This window comes from Ochlerotatus camptorhynchus, unplaced genomic scaffold (genome assembly GCF_037179485.1).
Source record: "Ochlerotatus camptorhynchus isolate MF236.1 unplaced genomic scaffold, CSIRO-AGI_Acam_v1.1 ptg000277l, whole genome shotgun sequence".
Classification (NCBI taxonomy): Eukaryota; Metazoa; Arthropoda; class Insecta; order Diptera; family Culicidae; genus Ochlerotatus; species Ochlerotatus camptorhynchus.
In genome coordinates, this window is record NW_027040766.1 from 7,355,206 (window position 1) to 7,372,362 (window position 17,157).

The window sequence follows — 17,157 nt, forward strand, 5'->3', positions numbered from 1 at the left end:
TATTCAACAACTTTTTTCTGTGTATATTAGGTAGCTGCTCATTTCAGGCCAGATTAGGCTCTGGTCAGTTTCGTGGAGTTTGTTAACATTAAAAATCATGCCATGGCCAACAACTAAATACCGTCACCATCTGTTTATTGCCTAAATTTTCACCCATGTTTTCTGTATAATAGTGGAATTTACGTATTCTCGTCAATCTAAGCAGTGTCTGCACTTCTACTAGCATTTTCTCAGCGTCACGCACATATATGATGTGTCTGTTTGTTTACATTCATCTGCTGCTTGCTTCTCTATCCATTCCAATCGACAGAATTTTTCAAAACGTTTTGAAAGCGTTTTTACAACGCTCCAAACTTCTCAGGTGAGTGTGACTATTGTCGGCAGCCTCTTTTTTTCGGCAACCTTCCCATTAGAACTGCGTGTTAACCAGCTGTTCTATTATCGGCAACTCGAAATGAAACCCATTTTGTAGTGCGTATGCTTTATTTGAAGAAAAATGTAGCATTACTGGATTGCTCGATCGTTCAAATATAATCAGATTGAAGCTGAAAGGCTAAACAATCGTTTGGACACAATCAGGGAAGTGCGTTGATGGGAAAACATAGTGAAATTAACGTTTAAATTTTGGTTGCCGAAAACAGTCAATGGGTACCGAAGCCAACATTTACCCTATTTCATGAAATATCCAGCGTCTAATTCCTAAAGAATGGTCGAGTAACATCATAAATCGAATAGAGCATTCTATGAATTTATAGATTGCATAATAGACAAAAATCATATGTTGTCAAAAATTTGAAGGCAGTGTATTCTGATGTTGTTGAAAAACATACAGGAATGTATTTTATTATATTTATATATTTGAATAAATTAAGTTTTCGCCGAGTTTCTGGATGTATAAAAAATATAAATGCGAATTACACTGCTCTAACGTTGCACACAGAATGAATTTATTGAAATATTTTAGCTTAATTCGAACCTATCGAACAGCACTATACACGGAAAGGAATGGTGCAGTAGAATCTACCATATTGGTGGTTTAAATTAAACGTAACGCACCTACGTTTTTTTGCAGACTACATCATGTGTTCACAACCGTACCAGTCGTTACCATTTGCGGCACTATTTTACTTACGCACAGCGTTTCCATTTTGGCTTAATCACTCCTCTCCACACCGGTCGTTGATACACTCAAAAAATTCCACATGTTTGATCGAAGTGTTTAAACAATTGATTTTTTAAATGCGCAATCACATTTACTTTAAGCACAGACAAACAGACGTAACTCTTTGAAAAAGTTTTTCTTGAAAACATAGTATCTCAAAACATTGGACTTCAGTAACGACATCTCTCGGGCTTCTCGCGGAAAACAAGCTTGCTCGCCAACTCGCAAACAATATTGCTTTAGAGTTTTAAAGAATGTATAGAAACATCAAAGTTATCCGATGCCAGCGCTGCGACGAGTAGTTCGCGGAACTGATAATATTCAAATCAACCGTTAAATGCGTGAACGAAGATAAACAATGAAGAGTTACGTCTGTTTGTCTGTGCTTTAAGTGTATTTCACCTTGATTCAATGTGTTATACACGTTAATTTATAGTGTTTCAAACTTTGAAATGTTGAAAATCCTTCACTATCTATTCAAGTGTATTGCACATTGAATCACACTACTGTTAAAAACAGATGGATTTAAAATGTATTGCATTTCAATACGATGTGAATTGCTTGCTCAGAAAGGTAAGAATCAGTTCAATTCAATATTCGCCAAAACGAAGTTATTGATGGCAATTGGTTCTTAGGCATTACAGTTGAACGTGGCATGAAGATGGGTAATTATGGTGTTTTGTATCATTCTCCCAGTTCAAGTAATCAGCGTTTTATTGAAATTTTAGAGAACTGGTTCGAGACATTTTTAGATTCTAGTAAATTAAATATACTTGCGGGTGATTTTAACATTAATTGGCATGATACTAGCAATTCGAACCATCTGAAGCAATTAGCTGATTTCTTTAATTTAAAACAATTAGTAAGTGAATGTACGCGTATTTCCCGGCACAGTAGAACTTTGATTGACCATGTTTATTCTAATTTTGATTCTGTCAGTTCAGTTACTCAAGCTGATTTGAAAATAACCGATCATGAAACTTTAGTAATTAATTTCTTAGACAGTGTTAACGATAACGATAATTTTGTAAAATTGAAGTGCTGGAGGAAATATTCGAAGCAAGCTGTTTCGAATCTTGTTGAGAGAAGCGTGGATTTTCCATTAGTTACCGGAACTTTAGATGAAGATGCAGCTGTTCTTACTAACGTTTTGAAAACTTGTACCAATAAATTAGTTGAACAAAAGTTTGTTTCTTTGAAAAACTCGAACAGCTGGTACAATTTGGATCTTTTGCGTCTTAAACGTAAGAGGGACAAATGGTACAAAAAGTTTTGTAGATCTAATAGTGATAATCATTGGAATAGGTACACGGTCGCGCGTAATAAATATTCACAATCGATTAAGAAAACTCGATGTGAATATATTCAGAGGAAAATTGATCAGCATCAAAACAACAGCAAAGAGTTATGGAAAATTTTGAAATCTTTGATGAAGCCTAGTAATTGTAAATCGCGGACCATAACTTTTGATGGCATATTAGAACAGTCAGAACAAGTAATTGCTTCTAAGTTTAATGACTATTTCGTCGAGAGCGTTTCACTGATCAATCAATCTATTGAACTGATCAATGAACCGGACGAAATAAAACAGCCGATTAATAGTAATTGTAGATTTGATGGTTTTCACCCAATTACATTAGATGAACTTAAAAATATTTGCTTTTCATTAGGAAAAACGGCTGGAGTAGATAATGTTAATGCTAGAGTTATTCAAGATTGCTTTCATGTCATTCGACACACTCTGCGGGACCTTATTAATCAATCATTGCAATCTGGGCACGTGCCGCATATTTGGAAAGAATCTTTAGTTGTTCCTATACAAAAAGTTGCTGGGACGATTAAAGCCGAAGAGTTTCGTCCCATCAACATGTTGCACACATTAGAGAAAATTTTGGAACTTGTTGTAAAAGGCCAGCTGTTAGAATATTTAAATAGTAACTGTTTGTTGATACCGGAACAATCGGGATACCGGGAAGGCCATTCTTGTGAAACCGCGTTAAACTTAGTGTTAGCTAAATGGAAAGAAAATTTGGAGCATAAAGATACGATTGTTGCTGTGTTTTTGGATCTAAAACGCGCTTTTGAGACAATTTCTAGGCCCTTATTGTTAAGAACAATCAAGCGCTTTGGAATTTCGGGTTCTGCATACAAATGGTTTGAAAGCTATTTATCTGACAGAACACAAAGGACTGTTTTTAATGATTTTGTATCTTGTCCCGTTAACAATGACCTTGGAGTGCCTCAGGGAAGTGTATTAGGGCCCCTTTTATTTATTATGTATATTAATGACATGCGACGAGTTTTACGGTTTTGTGATATTAATCTTTTTGCTGACGATACTGTGTTATTCATTGCAGCTAAAGAGTTAGAAGAAGCCGTTTCACGCTTGAATGAAGATTTGCGTTCTCTAAGTAGATGGTTGAAGTATAAACAATTGAAATTGAATATAAGTAAAACTAAATTCATGGTAATTTCGCGGAATCGTGTAGATGATGATGTCTGTGTTGTTATTGATGATGAGACACTTGATCGCGTTCAGGAAATTAAATATCTTGGCGTGATTATTGATGACAAACTCAAGTTCAATTCTCATATTGACAATGTCATCAAGAAAATTGCCAAGAAGTATGGAATCCTATGTCGCTTGAAAAACGATTTAACTATTGGTAGTAAAATACAGTTATACAAATCAATCATCTCCCCTCATCTAGACTTTTGCCCTTCCATTTTATTTTTGGCAAATGAAACACAAATATCGAGATTACAGCGTTTGCAGAATAAAGTAATGCGTTTGATTTTAAGATGTAATAGATTCACTTCCTCAACTTTTATGCTGGACGCTTTGCAATGGCTGTCAGTGAAGCAAAGAATTGTGTTTTTGACTATGGTGTTCATTTTTAAAGTAGTTAACGGTTTGCTGCCTCGATATTTGTGTGATCGGATTGAAAGAGGAAGTGATTTTCATAGATATAACACTAGAAACGCGGATGAAGTAAGAACACCACATCTTTTGAATAATGCTTCACAAAATTCATTATTTTTCAAAGGTATAAATGTTTTCAATTCGATGCCTAGACACATCAAGCGTGCAACTACACTTACAGAATTCAAGAGACGCTGCATTTCACATGTAAAAGCTGTTTATTGAGCAGTTAAATTTTTATGAATGGATAAATCATGTATCTTGACAAAGTTATCTCTAACGGATTATTTTGTATGGAGACTGTCATATAGACATTTTAGTAATTGGTGTAGCATATACAAAAAACTACATTGTTTGCCTCGATGGTGATGATGGATTTTTAGTTTTTTGATTTTGTAGTAGTAATAGTAAAAATAGCTTTGAGTAGTCTACGATGGTTTGAGCCTCGCGCGCGGAATACAGGTATAACTGACTAATACGTGGAAATTGTGGCAAAAGCCTTGAATTAGTAAAGGGTTGGCTGGAAGTCGTTTCCTTGGATATAGTCCTGGCACTGCGGAAGCTTAAACGTGTAAATCCCAGGTCACGTGTAAATGGAAGTATTGTCGAGGACTATACTTGGACTTTTGATAACTAGTTACACCTTTGAATGTTTTTGGTTGATGCCTATAGCATATTTAACAGGACATTTATATCTGTAATTGTAACCAGCTCGATTTTGTTTGCAAACCTGGTTAAAATGTTTATATTTAATTATCTTAAAGATAACTCGTCCAGCTCAAACCTTTGTAGGGGTAAGAGGTGGGACCATCATCATCATCATCATCATCTTATTGTATTATCCTCTTGAATATAACCAGCCTTGGGATACATAGCGGTATGATTAAAAAGAGTTTACTCTCCTGTGTTTCTTTTACGGGGTAAGTAAACTGCCTCTTGTTTTTCAGTGCAGTTGTTTTTTTTTCTCTGCAGTGTGAGCAGTGTTTGCATGAACTAATAGGAAACTCGGAAATTGAAGTAAACAAAGATGTTCTTCTGATATGCAAGATTTCTGAAACTGAACTAAAACTACTCATTGATCACCACAAAAATTTCAACGTGCGGAAATATTACGAACGGCTTGAAAACAGAATCCTAATGAGCATCTGTAATGCTGGGTTTAGACTAGGCAAGTCAAATGATCAACTCAATTGAATTCAATTGGCTTGAAAAGTTGAGCCTAGTTCAACTTTTTTCAATTCAAGTGAGTTGATCAAGTCAGTTGAATGGCATGGTTTACACGTTCAATTCGCGTTCAAGTCAGTTGAATTCAACTGGTTTGATCAATTGACTTGCCCTGTCTAAACCCAGCTTAACATTCATCAACATGTTTTTTTGCAACTATCAAGACATATTTTGGAGCAGATCCAGTAAACAATCATCGCAATATCTTGATAAAATTGTGCATTGATTTTTATTTAAAACTACGGCTAGAGGAATATGCCAAAAACATGGGAGGCACTAAGAATTCTATCCGTAAAAAAACTTACAAAATTGATTCTGTTTCGCGGTGAGTAGCAGATTTGCTGGATGAAGACGAGCAATTTGTACATCCATTTAAAATTGAAGAAATAAATAAAATGATATAAACTAAATCAAATAAGGGTCTCACAAAAAATTATTTACGATGAGCTTCTAAAACGAATAAATTTAAATCATTGCCTTTTGTTCCAACCATCCGTATCTTCAACCTTATTCCTCACTAATCTTGAAGCCTCAAGAAACAGATGAATCCATAAGCTGGTATGTTCTATTATTTAGTTACACAGTTATGGGCATAGTGAAAATGACAACACAAATACCATGAAAAACCCTAAAAATGCACTGATCATTTAAGTGAAGAGGATGTTAACCAGAATTTTCAAGAATATCAGCTAAAATTGAGTTCTGACGATTTTTGTATATATTTTTGCAAAGATCCGTAATCGCAAGAAATTAAAAAAAAAATCAAATCATATGTGTAAGCTTTTCGTTATGAACTGCTCAAATACAAACGCTACACCAAATTAAAAAAAAAATGTTTCATCTACTGATTACGTATTGTATTGATTATGTACTACTGAGAATCATAACGACATTTCTCGCTGGCATCACTGTAGTTCGTATGTTGCTAATGTTAATTTTTACATCGGACGTCACGTGTCCAAACCGGTGGACGCGCGAAAATAAGATGAATTTCAAGTTTTATTTTTATTTACTGTACATCATTTCCGAATTCGCCCTATTCAGATAACACTTCTGAAATTTGTGAGTTTGACAGAACCACCAGCACCAAATTGTCGGGGTACACTGGAAATATACTGAAGTTGTCAAGTTGCCAGGGAGTTGAAAATATATTGAATTGGTTCCGCTTTTTGATAGATCGAAATTCTATCCGCCAGACTATGAATATAACGACTTTAGGGGCCCCATCTCAAGAATCATAAAATTTCATGACAACATTGATAAAATTTTCATTTGAACATTTTTCAAAAGTTGTTTTTTGGAAAATTGAAAAAGTATTTATGCCAGCAGATTTAGTAATATCCTATCGATTGGCGTATTTGGAGTTTAATTTCAGTTATAAATGACCAAGTTACAAGCGTTCAAAACCTAACACTATTTCACCACACATATTTTTTGATTTGCACCCCAGTATTTATAGTCGACTGAGACGTAGTTCTACGTCAAAAAACTATCTAGTTAATGAAGAGTCCCATACATGGACCTATACTGCCGTTATTCGCATAACAGTCCCATGGCCTATGGATTTCTTATTCACTTGGGACTGTTATGCGAATAGTAACAGTATATTATATTAAATGCTACCCCGTTGAGTTTTTGCAAAATGTGTGATACTAGCATCGAAGGAAACACGCCAAAATTTATCATCGTTATGTATTTTTTTTCAAATCGATGTGGATAAAATAATTTGATACTATAGAATTTAATTTTTCTTCCTATTTAAATTGTATTATGCTTGTATCAGTAGACTTACCTTTAAAGCGTTCTTCCTACTTGCCACGCAATTCTACTTCAAAATGACGTTGAATTAAATGTGAATCTTTCAATTGTATCAACTTAATGCAGTGTTTCAAATTACAATAAAAATATAAAGAAGAGTGGGCAATAGGACACAATAGCATCAGACTAAAATATATTTTTGTGTACATATACGTAAACAGTTGTTGTTACCCAAAGGAAGTACCTACTGTTATAAGGCTAATAAACACATAGTTTCCGGAACGCAAGAGAAGACCAACGAGTTGGAACAGAAACAAATTACACAATCTCGTACTTATCGGGGTAGAATAGGGTTTCGGTTGAATACTTAATATCCGATTCGTCATCGACCAGTTGCACTTTCACTATCTGCAACTCGGCGTAGGGAATTTTCGACGAGAACGATACCTATTGACAAGGGAAAATTGTTTTTAAGCGCGTAATGGAAAATAGTTAAAGGGTCACTTACGTCCAGTGGGAAGAAGTCACCCGGGATCGAGTTGGGTACGGTGAATTCCATCGAACCTTGCTTGCTGGATGCATCAATGACGGGTAGATTCCACTGCAGAGTATTCTTGCGGGAGTCGTGATGATAGTCGCCGTCACATTCCGCTATGGATGGAGTAATTCCCATGCTGCAAGGTAGATAAGTAATGTAAGCTAAGGGGCACGGTATATTTGACTGAACGCAAAACCTACGGCAATGGAATGGTAATGCAGACATCCTGAAGCTCAAGTCGGGTATGTTCCAGTTCGTATTCAATGTTAACATCGCAACCACCTTCAGCATTCTCCGAAGGCCAGCAATTAACTGTTGGGAAAGTTGAATATTAGATTCAATAATACAAAGAGAACATCCACGGCAACACGTACTGGTCAGAGGAATGGCAGATTCATCTTGCGTCTGATATCGCCATTTTAAAACGCCAACATCTGTATTCATTGGGAACGGTTTTGCTGGATTCTTCAAACCGATTTGACCCTTACTCTTGAATAGTTCCTTATCGACATTGGGATGCGTTTGCAGTTGAATGCCTCGTTGGTCTGCATTTTGCAATTGCACCTTAATTCGACCGTATTTTTCGTCTGAAATGCGCAAGGTCAACAATCCAGACAGTTCAAATGCTTGCAAACCTCCGTCACGACCGATGCGGACCACAATTTTGTCTTCCATACGAAGATGCACCCTGTAGTAAAGGCACATAGATAGTAATAGATGATCAAGGAACTTTCATAGAATTAATACTCACTCATCCATTGGAACATCTGAAACCGGTTTAGCTTTAACCACCGCCGAAGTAGCTGAAGGCGTTGGGTTAGCAACGACCTTCTCTCCTTCACTCTTCAGCTGATCCACGAAAGTATCCGCATCTCGATTCTTTCCTCCCAGCTTGAGAGCGTTTCTGGCAACAGCCGGTTTGCTACAAATTCCGAATCATTATTTATAACCTTGTTAAATTCTGTTTTCTACAACTAAATTCAACTCACGCAGCAGGTGCAGCCGGTTTAATTTCGCCAATAGCTATCGACGGAGTTGTAATTGCTGAATGATTAGACATGCCTGCGCTCGAGCTGCTTCCAAAGCCTTCGGAACTACCCCCACCGTAGGGTCGGCCACTGCCACCCATTTTCTTCTGTTCCATCCGTTGCCGTTGCAGTTCCTTCGCCCTTTCGCGACTCTTCTGCTTGGCTTCTCGTTCCTGAGTTTGTCGAACCGCCTGGTAAACCTTCTCCTCGTGCGAATCCATCTCAACGAATGTTTTAATCTGAGCCAGATTCACACTTTCCCTATACCCGAGGGCAACGATCTCGTCGAAAGCAAAGATCAGATCGAATGCATTCTCGATGATTTCCTTCTCTTCCAACGAGCGGCAATATTCCGGAATCTAAAACAATATTTAGTTACCTACTACAACCGACCACGGTAAACTCCTCACCAGCCACTTACCACTTTGGAGAAGAGTCGCAGCGTTTCCAAATCCTCCAGGATGTTACTGGCCTTGGTGGTGATCAATAGCATATACAGCTTTTCCAGCGGTTGATAGACATACCGCACGGAATCCGTCTCCACAAAAGTGTGCTGCTTTCCTGAAGTCATTAGTTTCGGAAAAGCAGCCAGCAGACCTTCGATGCGAGCCTTGGTCATCTCAACAAATTGCCGAGAGACAATTGCTACGGCGGGATAATCAACCTAATTAACAAATTCATACATCCCATCATTCATACATACTTTTTCCTGCTTTTGTGCAGACGGCGGCTGCTATCAGTACCATTTTGAATCTATATCCTCAGACCGTAGTTCCAGACGAGGGCATAAACACCAACAACGATGGGATCAACACTCACGAGTACAAGTCGCACGAAAGCTTGCAAGATTCCGGCTGACGTGTGAAGTTGTGACGTTTGCCCTTTGACTGCTTGAGATGATTATTTTTTTGTGCAATGAAAAACCCGCACTTAATCGCTTCAGAATCTATGCCAATTAAACGTACTCCACTGCGATCACCTTCGGACTTTGTTTTCCATAAATTTTCAAGAAGATGAAGCGAAAAAATTGCTTTTTCTTTGGATTTTCAACGAGCAAAAATTACACTTGCTAGCGACACACAGCACTTTTTGATCCTCTTTTTCGCTTATCTTGACAGATGACAGATTCCTTCGATTCCTTCATTCGCTTTCTGGCAGGGATCGTCATTGGAAATGTCAAAATACTATTCAAGGTTACCAGCGTAAACACATTAATGTGTACTCGCTATTTCAAAACTACCCAAATTTGGGTAGAATCCACCCTGATCCACTAAACCTACCCAAAAATGGGTAAACTATGTTGGGAGTGACAAGTTGACAAATGGACAACATCGACATGAATCCGATCGACTTTGTCAATTTTTCATCATTTTCATTGTCATTGTAACCATGATATTTACTGTCAAAACATTGGACATTTTTGTCCATTACCATAAAATAACAACGAAATTCATGGTTCACAACAATGGAAATCATGGTATTTGAGAAATTTATAGTAAAAAGGGGGGTTGTTAAGCATCTTAACAATATAAAAAAGTGATTTTTCCCGAACAAATTTGATCTCATCATACTAAATTTCGTTGTTTGAGCATTGTGTCGTTAAAAATCGAAATCTATTTTTTTCTCCCGTACAACAATTTAACAATAAATTTTAATGTACTCAAAATTCAACAGTAAAAATCATTGTAATTTCGTTGTTTTATTATCATTTTTTTCGGGAGTTTACCCATTTTTGGGTAGGTTCAGTTTTGACCAATCTGGGTGGATTCTACCCAAATTTGGCTAGTTTTGAAATAGCGTGTAAATTTCACACATTCGTGAAAAAAGAAGTCTACTCATAAAAAGTTCGACAGTGAGCTACTACTAAGCGAAACAATTTTCAAGAATTTGTTCAATGCAGAATAGTAACAAGATGTATTGGCTATCAAAAGCAACAGCAAACGCTCCGAGAAACGTTAAATGTAGCGAGTTATTAACAAAAGAGAATGCTCACTGTCGAAGAGTATTTTTACACGTTTTTCAAGCACGGTTTTTACTGCACAATGTACACGCTAACTTCAGTTTACTCACCGGGTGAGTCGATCGTATTCACTTTCGTCCGATGTTTCGAGTTGTCAAAAACGGAGTAAACAAGAAATATCAAACTGAGTAAAAGCCACTCAGTCAGCATAATCCTGGACTTAGAAAAAATGTCAACCATGTTGGAGGAAACGTCCTAGAAAACGGGTGAATGTTTCACTCAAAACGGGCGGAAATTCCTTCAGTGCTTATGGAAATGGTGTTGAGCCATTTTCTGCTCCGTTAGAATGAATCCGGAGCAGACAATTTTCATTTCCTTGAATAAAATCAAAACAAACCCCCCCCCCCCCCCCCCCAAACGGAAAATATCGCTAAGTGGATTTGAATCAGTCTACGTGAGAACGTCGTTTACTCAAAAGTGAGTCAACATAAGGCTTATGTTTTCTTATGTGTGTCAATGATAAAATAAAGATTGCTCGGATTCAATACTATATTTTATTAAAAAATCACAGCCATCAGATACCGCCCGCATAAACGCAAACGATAAAATCAGGGGAAACATGTCAGAAGGGTCTAACTCGAAACGTAAACAATGACTTGGATCGTCGGTTTCTTACGAATGACAGCACACCCACTCAAACTAACTAAATCATCTGACGGAGCTATGTTTGTTCTATGAGCTGGTTTAGTCAGATTCCGTGGGTGTGTGGTCATTGAAGACGACGTTCAAAGTCATTGTTTACGTTTCGAGTTATACCCTTCTGACATGTTTCCCCTGAAATGACATTACCGAAAATGGTTAAAAATTGTTTAAAATCCCTGCTTAATTTTAACTGAAATGGCTATGGAACGTTTGTGTGATAAAGTTTTCACCTTATTTATTAAGGTTCTTTGGAAGTGAACCTTACAAATAACTTGACAAATAATGGGTTGTTAATAGAAATACTCAGAGGGGGAGATGGGCGAATAAAGAATAAATTTGAAAGTGTTGCAATCGAACAGAAATTCAATCACCTTTATGTTTTGTGTGCTTCTCTAATTCAACTAGTTTTTGGAACCAAAAACAATGCAATCAACTATTATTTTGCACGTAAATCGAATCAAAAATAAAAATCATTTGAAATGCTAGCTTCTAGCAAGGGTTGCAAGATAATTTAGGAACAAATCTCGCGTCACTTTTCAAATAGACCAATGTAACATATCCACCATTTTGAGAAAATCGGAGTTGAAGTTCGACAGATTATTATTTTAACTGTTTAGAAACAATACATTTTGCAATACTATTTTTAATGTAGTCAGTGAATAATAACGTTGAAAATTCAATAGAAACGGCTAGCTATAGTCGCTATATTCACACTGATAAATTGAATCATTCCCATTTTGCTTGAAATTTAATCAATTTAACATTAAACTCCGTATAATCATATCGAATGATTAAAAATTATTCCTATCTTTCTAAAAAATATGCATCTGATATTAATCCCAACTAAATCATGGTTGATTAGATTGTAGATTATCTTTTTTAGAATAAATTTTAATCAATTTTGATTCTATTTTAATAATTTTTGATTGAATTTTAATCTTTTTTGATTATATATCAGTATTGAAAAAGACTAAAATTTAATACTGGAAAGATTATTTCGATTTTAATCATGCATGACTACTGCCGAAGTAATCATGGCTCGGGCTCAATAAGGTGAAGCGGGAATCTGCATACTTTTTAAGCTTTTTTGATTTAATTTATCTTTGAGTGCATAGTCTGGCGGATAGAATTTCGATCTAGCAAAAAGCGGAACCAATCTCGGAACCAATTCAATATATTGTAGACCAACAATTGAAAAGGTACTATCAACTTTTATAAACAAAACGTTGATTATAGTACGTTCAGACTACAGAGTTATAACATGTTATAGCGCTATCTTGATGGTGGTTTCTGTGTTGCAATTATTTGACAACCGTTATAACATGTTATAACGCTCCAGTCTGGACAGCGTTTTATTCTTTCCTCGCCAATCGAACGCAAATTACCGGCATTATCGCATAGTGGAAACTATCCTCAACCTAAAGATGATGTTAATTTGTGTATGCGAGCCTTAAGTCACGAGAACAGGATTTCCGAAGTTTTGTTCGCAATAGCTGATGTGCTCTTTTCTGTTGTTGGTCGTGATTTGCTCGATTGGTTCCGCTATTTGAGAGCTCAATTGGTTCCAGAGATTCTATCCTTTTTTTTTTTTTTTTTTTTCCTTTATTATAGAGATTTTTAGCCTGAGGCTAGTTCATCTCTTAATAGAGATTCTATCCGCCAGACTATGAATATAGCGACTATAGGGGAAACATGTCAGAAGGGTATAACAAGAAACGAAAACAATGACTTTGAACGTCAATTTCTCTTGAATGGCCACACACTCACGGAATCTGACTACACCAGTTCATAGAACGAACATTTATCTGTCAGATGGTTTAGAGCAACCGTAACGGTCGTTGTCATTTGCGCGACTATTTTAACAGCGCACAGCGCTCTCATTTTAGTTTAGTCACTCTTCTCCACACCGGTCGCTGCTATCGCGGTTATCAATTTACTCGCCGTAGTCCGTACCGGTAGTGAGCATTTTGACATTTCTACGAATAGCAACCTTTCTTCCGCGCTGCTAAATTTGGTAACGCGCTTCTCACCGAGCTTCTCACCGAGAAGCCGACTGCTATTTTAGTTACTCGTATGGCAACCCCCGATACGGTAGCTGCGCTATATGATGAGGGCTGCTAAAATGAGTTTAGCAGCGTACCGTTACGGTTGCTCCTAGTTAGTTTGAGTGGGTGTGTTGTCATTCGTAAGACCGACGATCCAAGTAATTGTTTACATTTCGAGTTAGACCCTTCTGACATGTTCCCCTGAATTCTTTCCCATTTGTGGCACAGACCTAAATGGTTCAAATATCTAACAATTGTAAGGTTCTATTAAAATTAACTGACTAAAAATATCACTTTGACCCACCGTGCTCTACCACCGTGCCTGACGCTGTCAAAAAAGCTTTTTGTTTGTCATCATTGTGCTGGTAGATTTTCGATAGTTTCGACGGTTTTTCATAAAATTTCCCGGAAAAATGGCTCTAGCCGATGTGTGCGGACTTCCCAGTGGAGGCCTATTGTCCGGTGCCTCCATGGGTCACCAATTTTTCCAGCGAGATATCGCTCTCAACAGCCAAAACCTACACGACAGTTTCTCGCTTGCAGTTCCACCGTTCCAAGATGTAAGTTTCGACCGGATGAAGGTTATGTTTTTTTTCAACTAATAATACCGAGTCATTGTATTTTGTCCCTTTCCCTACAGCCGGCCCAAAATTTGGCCAAACTACAAGCCCATGGCGAATCCAGTGGAATCAAGATGGAGTTCGATCACGGCACCACAACACTCGGTTTCCGTTTCCAGGGTGGTGTTATCCTGGCCGTGGATTCCCGTGCTACCGGCGGTCAGTTTATTGGCTCACAGACGATGAAGAAGATTGTGGAGATCAATGATTATTTGCTGGGTACGCTGGCCGGAGGTGCCGCTGATTGTGTGTACTGGGATCGGGTGCTGGCAAAAGAGTGCCGTATCTATGAGCTGAGAAACAAGGAAAGAATTTCGGTAGCGGCAGCTAGTAAAATCATGTCCAACATTGTCTACTACTACAAGGGAATGGGATTGAGCATGGGAATGATGCTGGCTGGTTATGATAAGAGGGTGAGTAGAAGATGGTATTGTTTCGAGAGACGTCTGGATTGACTTTCAATGTATTCGACGCAGGGCCCACAACTGTACTACATCGATTCCGAAGGAACGCGTACTCCGGGTAAGGTGTTCTCAGTCGGCAGTGGTTCCATCTACGCGTACGGTGTACTAGACTCCGGCTACCGATGGGAATTAACCGACGAGGAAGCCCAAGATCTGGGTCGACGTGCGATTTATCATGCTACTCATCGTGATGCCTATTCTGGCGGCATCGTGCGAGTGTATCACATCAAGCCGACCGGATGGGTTAACATTTCCAACCAGGACTGTATGGATCTGCACTTCAAGTATCAGGATGAGAAGCAGCAGAAGTTTGGCTCATAAATAGGTTTGCATTATTCGATAACGTACACATACTGCTAATAATTGGTATTGTAGCTGTGGTCAGCGAAATATAATTTAAATAATTCCTTTGAACCTTCTCTTTACTTAAAATTTAAAATTAACTTTAAGCATCCCATTTGCCAACAAGAGAATGTAAGATTCTCTACATTTTTGTATACAATATATTCATTGTATAAAGCGAAGAATTCATTGAAACGTGCCGACATAAGTTGGATCATATAAGCCGTTCACACATGGAGTCGGAGACGTAGAAAACTCCACGACCGAAGAACTTTTTCAGGCGCACAGATTTCAAATTCAGCCCAAATCCCGGCGGAATCGGTTTCGTTTATTAGCACTTTTGCTGGTTAATCGTCCGCTTACGTTCAAGACCCAGGAGTAGTCAACTGTCCTTTTTGGGTGGAAGGTTCACTGAATCATTCCAAGGAAGGTAGCGAAGGGCATAAGGAACGAATCTCCTTTGTACAGATCCAATTATAGATCTAGGTAGGTATTTAGGATCCCGAAACTTATAGATCTTGAAGACGAATTCCGTCCGAGTAAGTAGCTCAAATGTCAAAGCAGCGTCAAGTGTAATTCCATTCTTGTAATGCACTGCTCTTCGAAACTGTCCATCAGGAGCTGCAATCGCAAGCAATTAGCGGAGCATCGCACCAACACATATATTATAATGGTTTTTAGGACAGCCAAGAAATAAATAAAGGGATTACTGTAGTCGGATAGATAAGCTAGAAGTGATAGTTCTTAGGGAGTGTTCTTTTAAGTTCTTCTCTTCTTTATACAATTTTCATTATTATCATATGTTATGACTAAATTTAGAGAATTTTTTATTTTTCCAAATTCAAATTAAATTACATTTCATTTTAACCTACACCACTACACCAACCAACCATAACCATCCAACGATTGAGTTATTTAAACTTACTTTTGAGTTGATACCTTTCACTTGCTCTCTTTCACTCTTGTTGTCAAAAACGAAAAGAGTAAAACAACCCAAAATTGAGTTCTATTCACCCAACTCGACGGTTTCGCCAAGTTAAAATTGAGTAAGTTGTCTAAAACTCAATTTTGAGTAGTTTGAACTTGACGTTGAGTGAAAACAACATAAAAGTAATAGCGAATTCGTTTATTATTCAGTTCCAACCTGGATCGGGTATCAAGATTGGGTCTGCTTGTTTTCTAGCAAACGTCAGTTTGATCGTTTGTTTTTAAAACCTGGCACGGGTCGAGGTTTGCACTGACATAAAGTTCGGGTTCGCACGGGTTGGAACTGGTTCCAACCCCGCTAATAAACGAATTCGCTATAAGTAATCCTGTTTACATGTGAGTAAATGACACCAATTCAAAATTGAGTAGGCGCTAGAACCATAGAGGTAACTCTAAAGGGCCACCCACATTAGATCCTTTTGCGATGCGTTGACGTCAATAACAGTTAGACATAAAATTTAGCTGTCACTTTGCCGCAACGCGTCCGATCCGGATCTAATGTGCGTGGGCCTTAAGAGTAGGTTCCAAAGAAACGTGCTCAACTTTTTGGCTCAGCTCTGGTACTATCTTCGGTCCCAAGCTAATCGATTCACCCCTCGAAACATAGCAAAATCCGCTAACCCCTCATTTTATCTGTCAAACTTTCATATCGAATCAAAACAAACATTGTGTAGTACTAGAATTGTTACTAGAATGGGGTACGTTAATCGATTTGCTTGGGACCAATACTGCCGTTATACGCATAAGAGTCCCACGGTGCATAAGGATTGCCTATAACATGTGACAGTTATGCGTATAACGGCAGAATAGGCTAGTCAAGTAGTGAGCCAATTTAAAATCGATAGTTTCGTATTGATTGTCGATGGTACCACATCTTCATTTCGTCGTTGCCGGTAAATTCGAACGTCCGGAACCTAAACAAGGCCGAAATTGTCTTGCGTACATGAGTTTTCCACAATGTTAAACATCCTTCGGTAGCATTGAGATAGGTATACACGGAGAACAAATTCGTTAAGTTAAGATAACAATCCTAATAGTTACTTTCACATGGAAAAATATTGTTGTTTGAAAAGAAACCTATAGTTATTCCAACATTAATTTGAACGTCAACTCAATCATATCTACCTAGTAGATTCAACTGTTCATCTTATACTCAATTCAACTATAACTTTGATCAATTATAACAACCGTCAAATGTAATTTATTTATATAATTTGGTTTCAAATGATCATCATAAATCCACATACTTTTAACTTGTGATGCGTAGAGCAGGCGATAAGATAGCTGGTTCTCACGCAGATGAACACGGTTCAAATCTAAGTTGAATGTTCTTGTTCACTTTTTTATGATTTTGCAGTTGTGTTTTTGAGATCGATAAGGAAGCAAAACAAACTTCCTTAATAT

General features: G+C 37.6%; 2 protein-coding genes across 2 annotated transcripts; one reads left to right on the forward strand and one right to left on the reverse strand.

Annotated features, from left to right (window-relative positions):
* Nucleotides 1-7,226: 7,226 nt before the first annotated feature.
* Nucleotides 7,227-9,722, reverse strand: deltaCOP (coatomer subunit delta). The gene is made up of 8 exons (XM_065228039.1): nt 9,337-9,722; nt 9,055-9,278; nt 8,595-8,992; nt 8,357-8,527; nt 7,980-8,293; nt 7,806-7,917; nt 7,576-7,741; nt 7,227-7,514 (listed from the first exon to the last, which is right to left on the reverse strand). The coding sequence occupies exons 1-8, from the start codon at nt 9,377-9,379 to the stop codon at nt 7,386-7,388; spliced, it is 1,557 nt and encodes a 518-aa protein (XP_065084111.1). The 5' UTR covers nt 9,380-9,722; the 3' UTR covers nt 7,227-7,385.
* A 3,942-nt stretch (nt 9,723-13,664) lies between these two features.
* Prosbeta5 (Proteasome beta5 subunit) lies at nt 13,665-14,798 on the forward strand. Its single transcript, XM_065228040.1, has 3 exons — nt 13,665-13,900; nt 13,981-14,373; nt 14,437-14,798. Exons 1-3 carry the CDS (start codon nt 13,754-13,756, stop codon nt 14,743-14,745), a joined length of 849 nt encoding a protein of 282 aa, XP_065084112.1. The 5' UTR covers nt 13,665-13,753; the 3' UTR covers nt 14,746-14,798.
* The last annotated feature ends 2,359 nt before the right edge of the window (nt 14,799-17,157 follow it).

Excerpts from the sequence above, each read along its gene's own strand:
- deltaCOP (XM_065228039.1), bottom strand. The coding sequence starts at position 9,379 with ATGGTACTGATAGCAGCCGCCGTCTGCACAAAAGCAGGAAAAA. Across the intron at positions 8,528-8,594 it reads AAACCGGCTGCACCTGCTGC|CAAACCGGCTGTTGCCAGAA; the intron begins GTGAGTTGAATT and ends CGGAATTTGTAG. Across the intron at positions 7,918-7,979 it reads ATCTGCCATTCCTCTGACCA|TTAATTGCTGGCCTTCGGAG; the intron begins GTACGTGTTGCC and ends CTTTCCCAACAG.
- Prosbeta5 (XM_065228040.1), top strand. The coding sequence starts at position 13,754 with ATGGCTCTAGCCGATGTGTGCGGACTTCCCAGTGGAGGCCTATTGTCC. Across the intron at positions 13,901-13,980 it reads CAGTTCCACCGTTCCAAGAT|CCGGCCCAAAATTTGGCCAA; the intron begins GTAAGTTTCGAC and ends CTTTCCCTACAG. Across the intron at positions 14,374-14,436 it reads TGGCTGGTTATGATAAGAGG|GGCCCACAACTGTACTACAT; the intron begins GTGAGTAGAAGA and ends TATTCGACGCAG.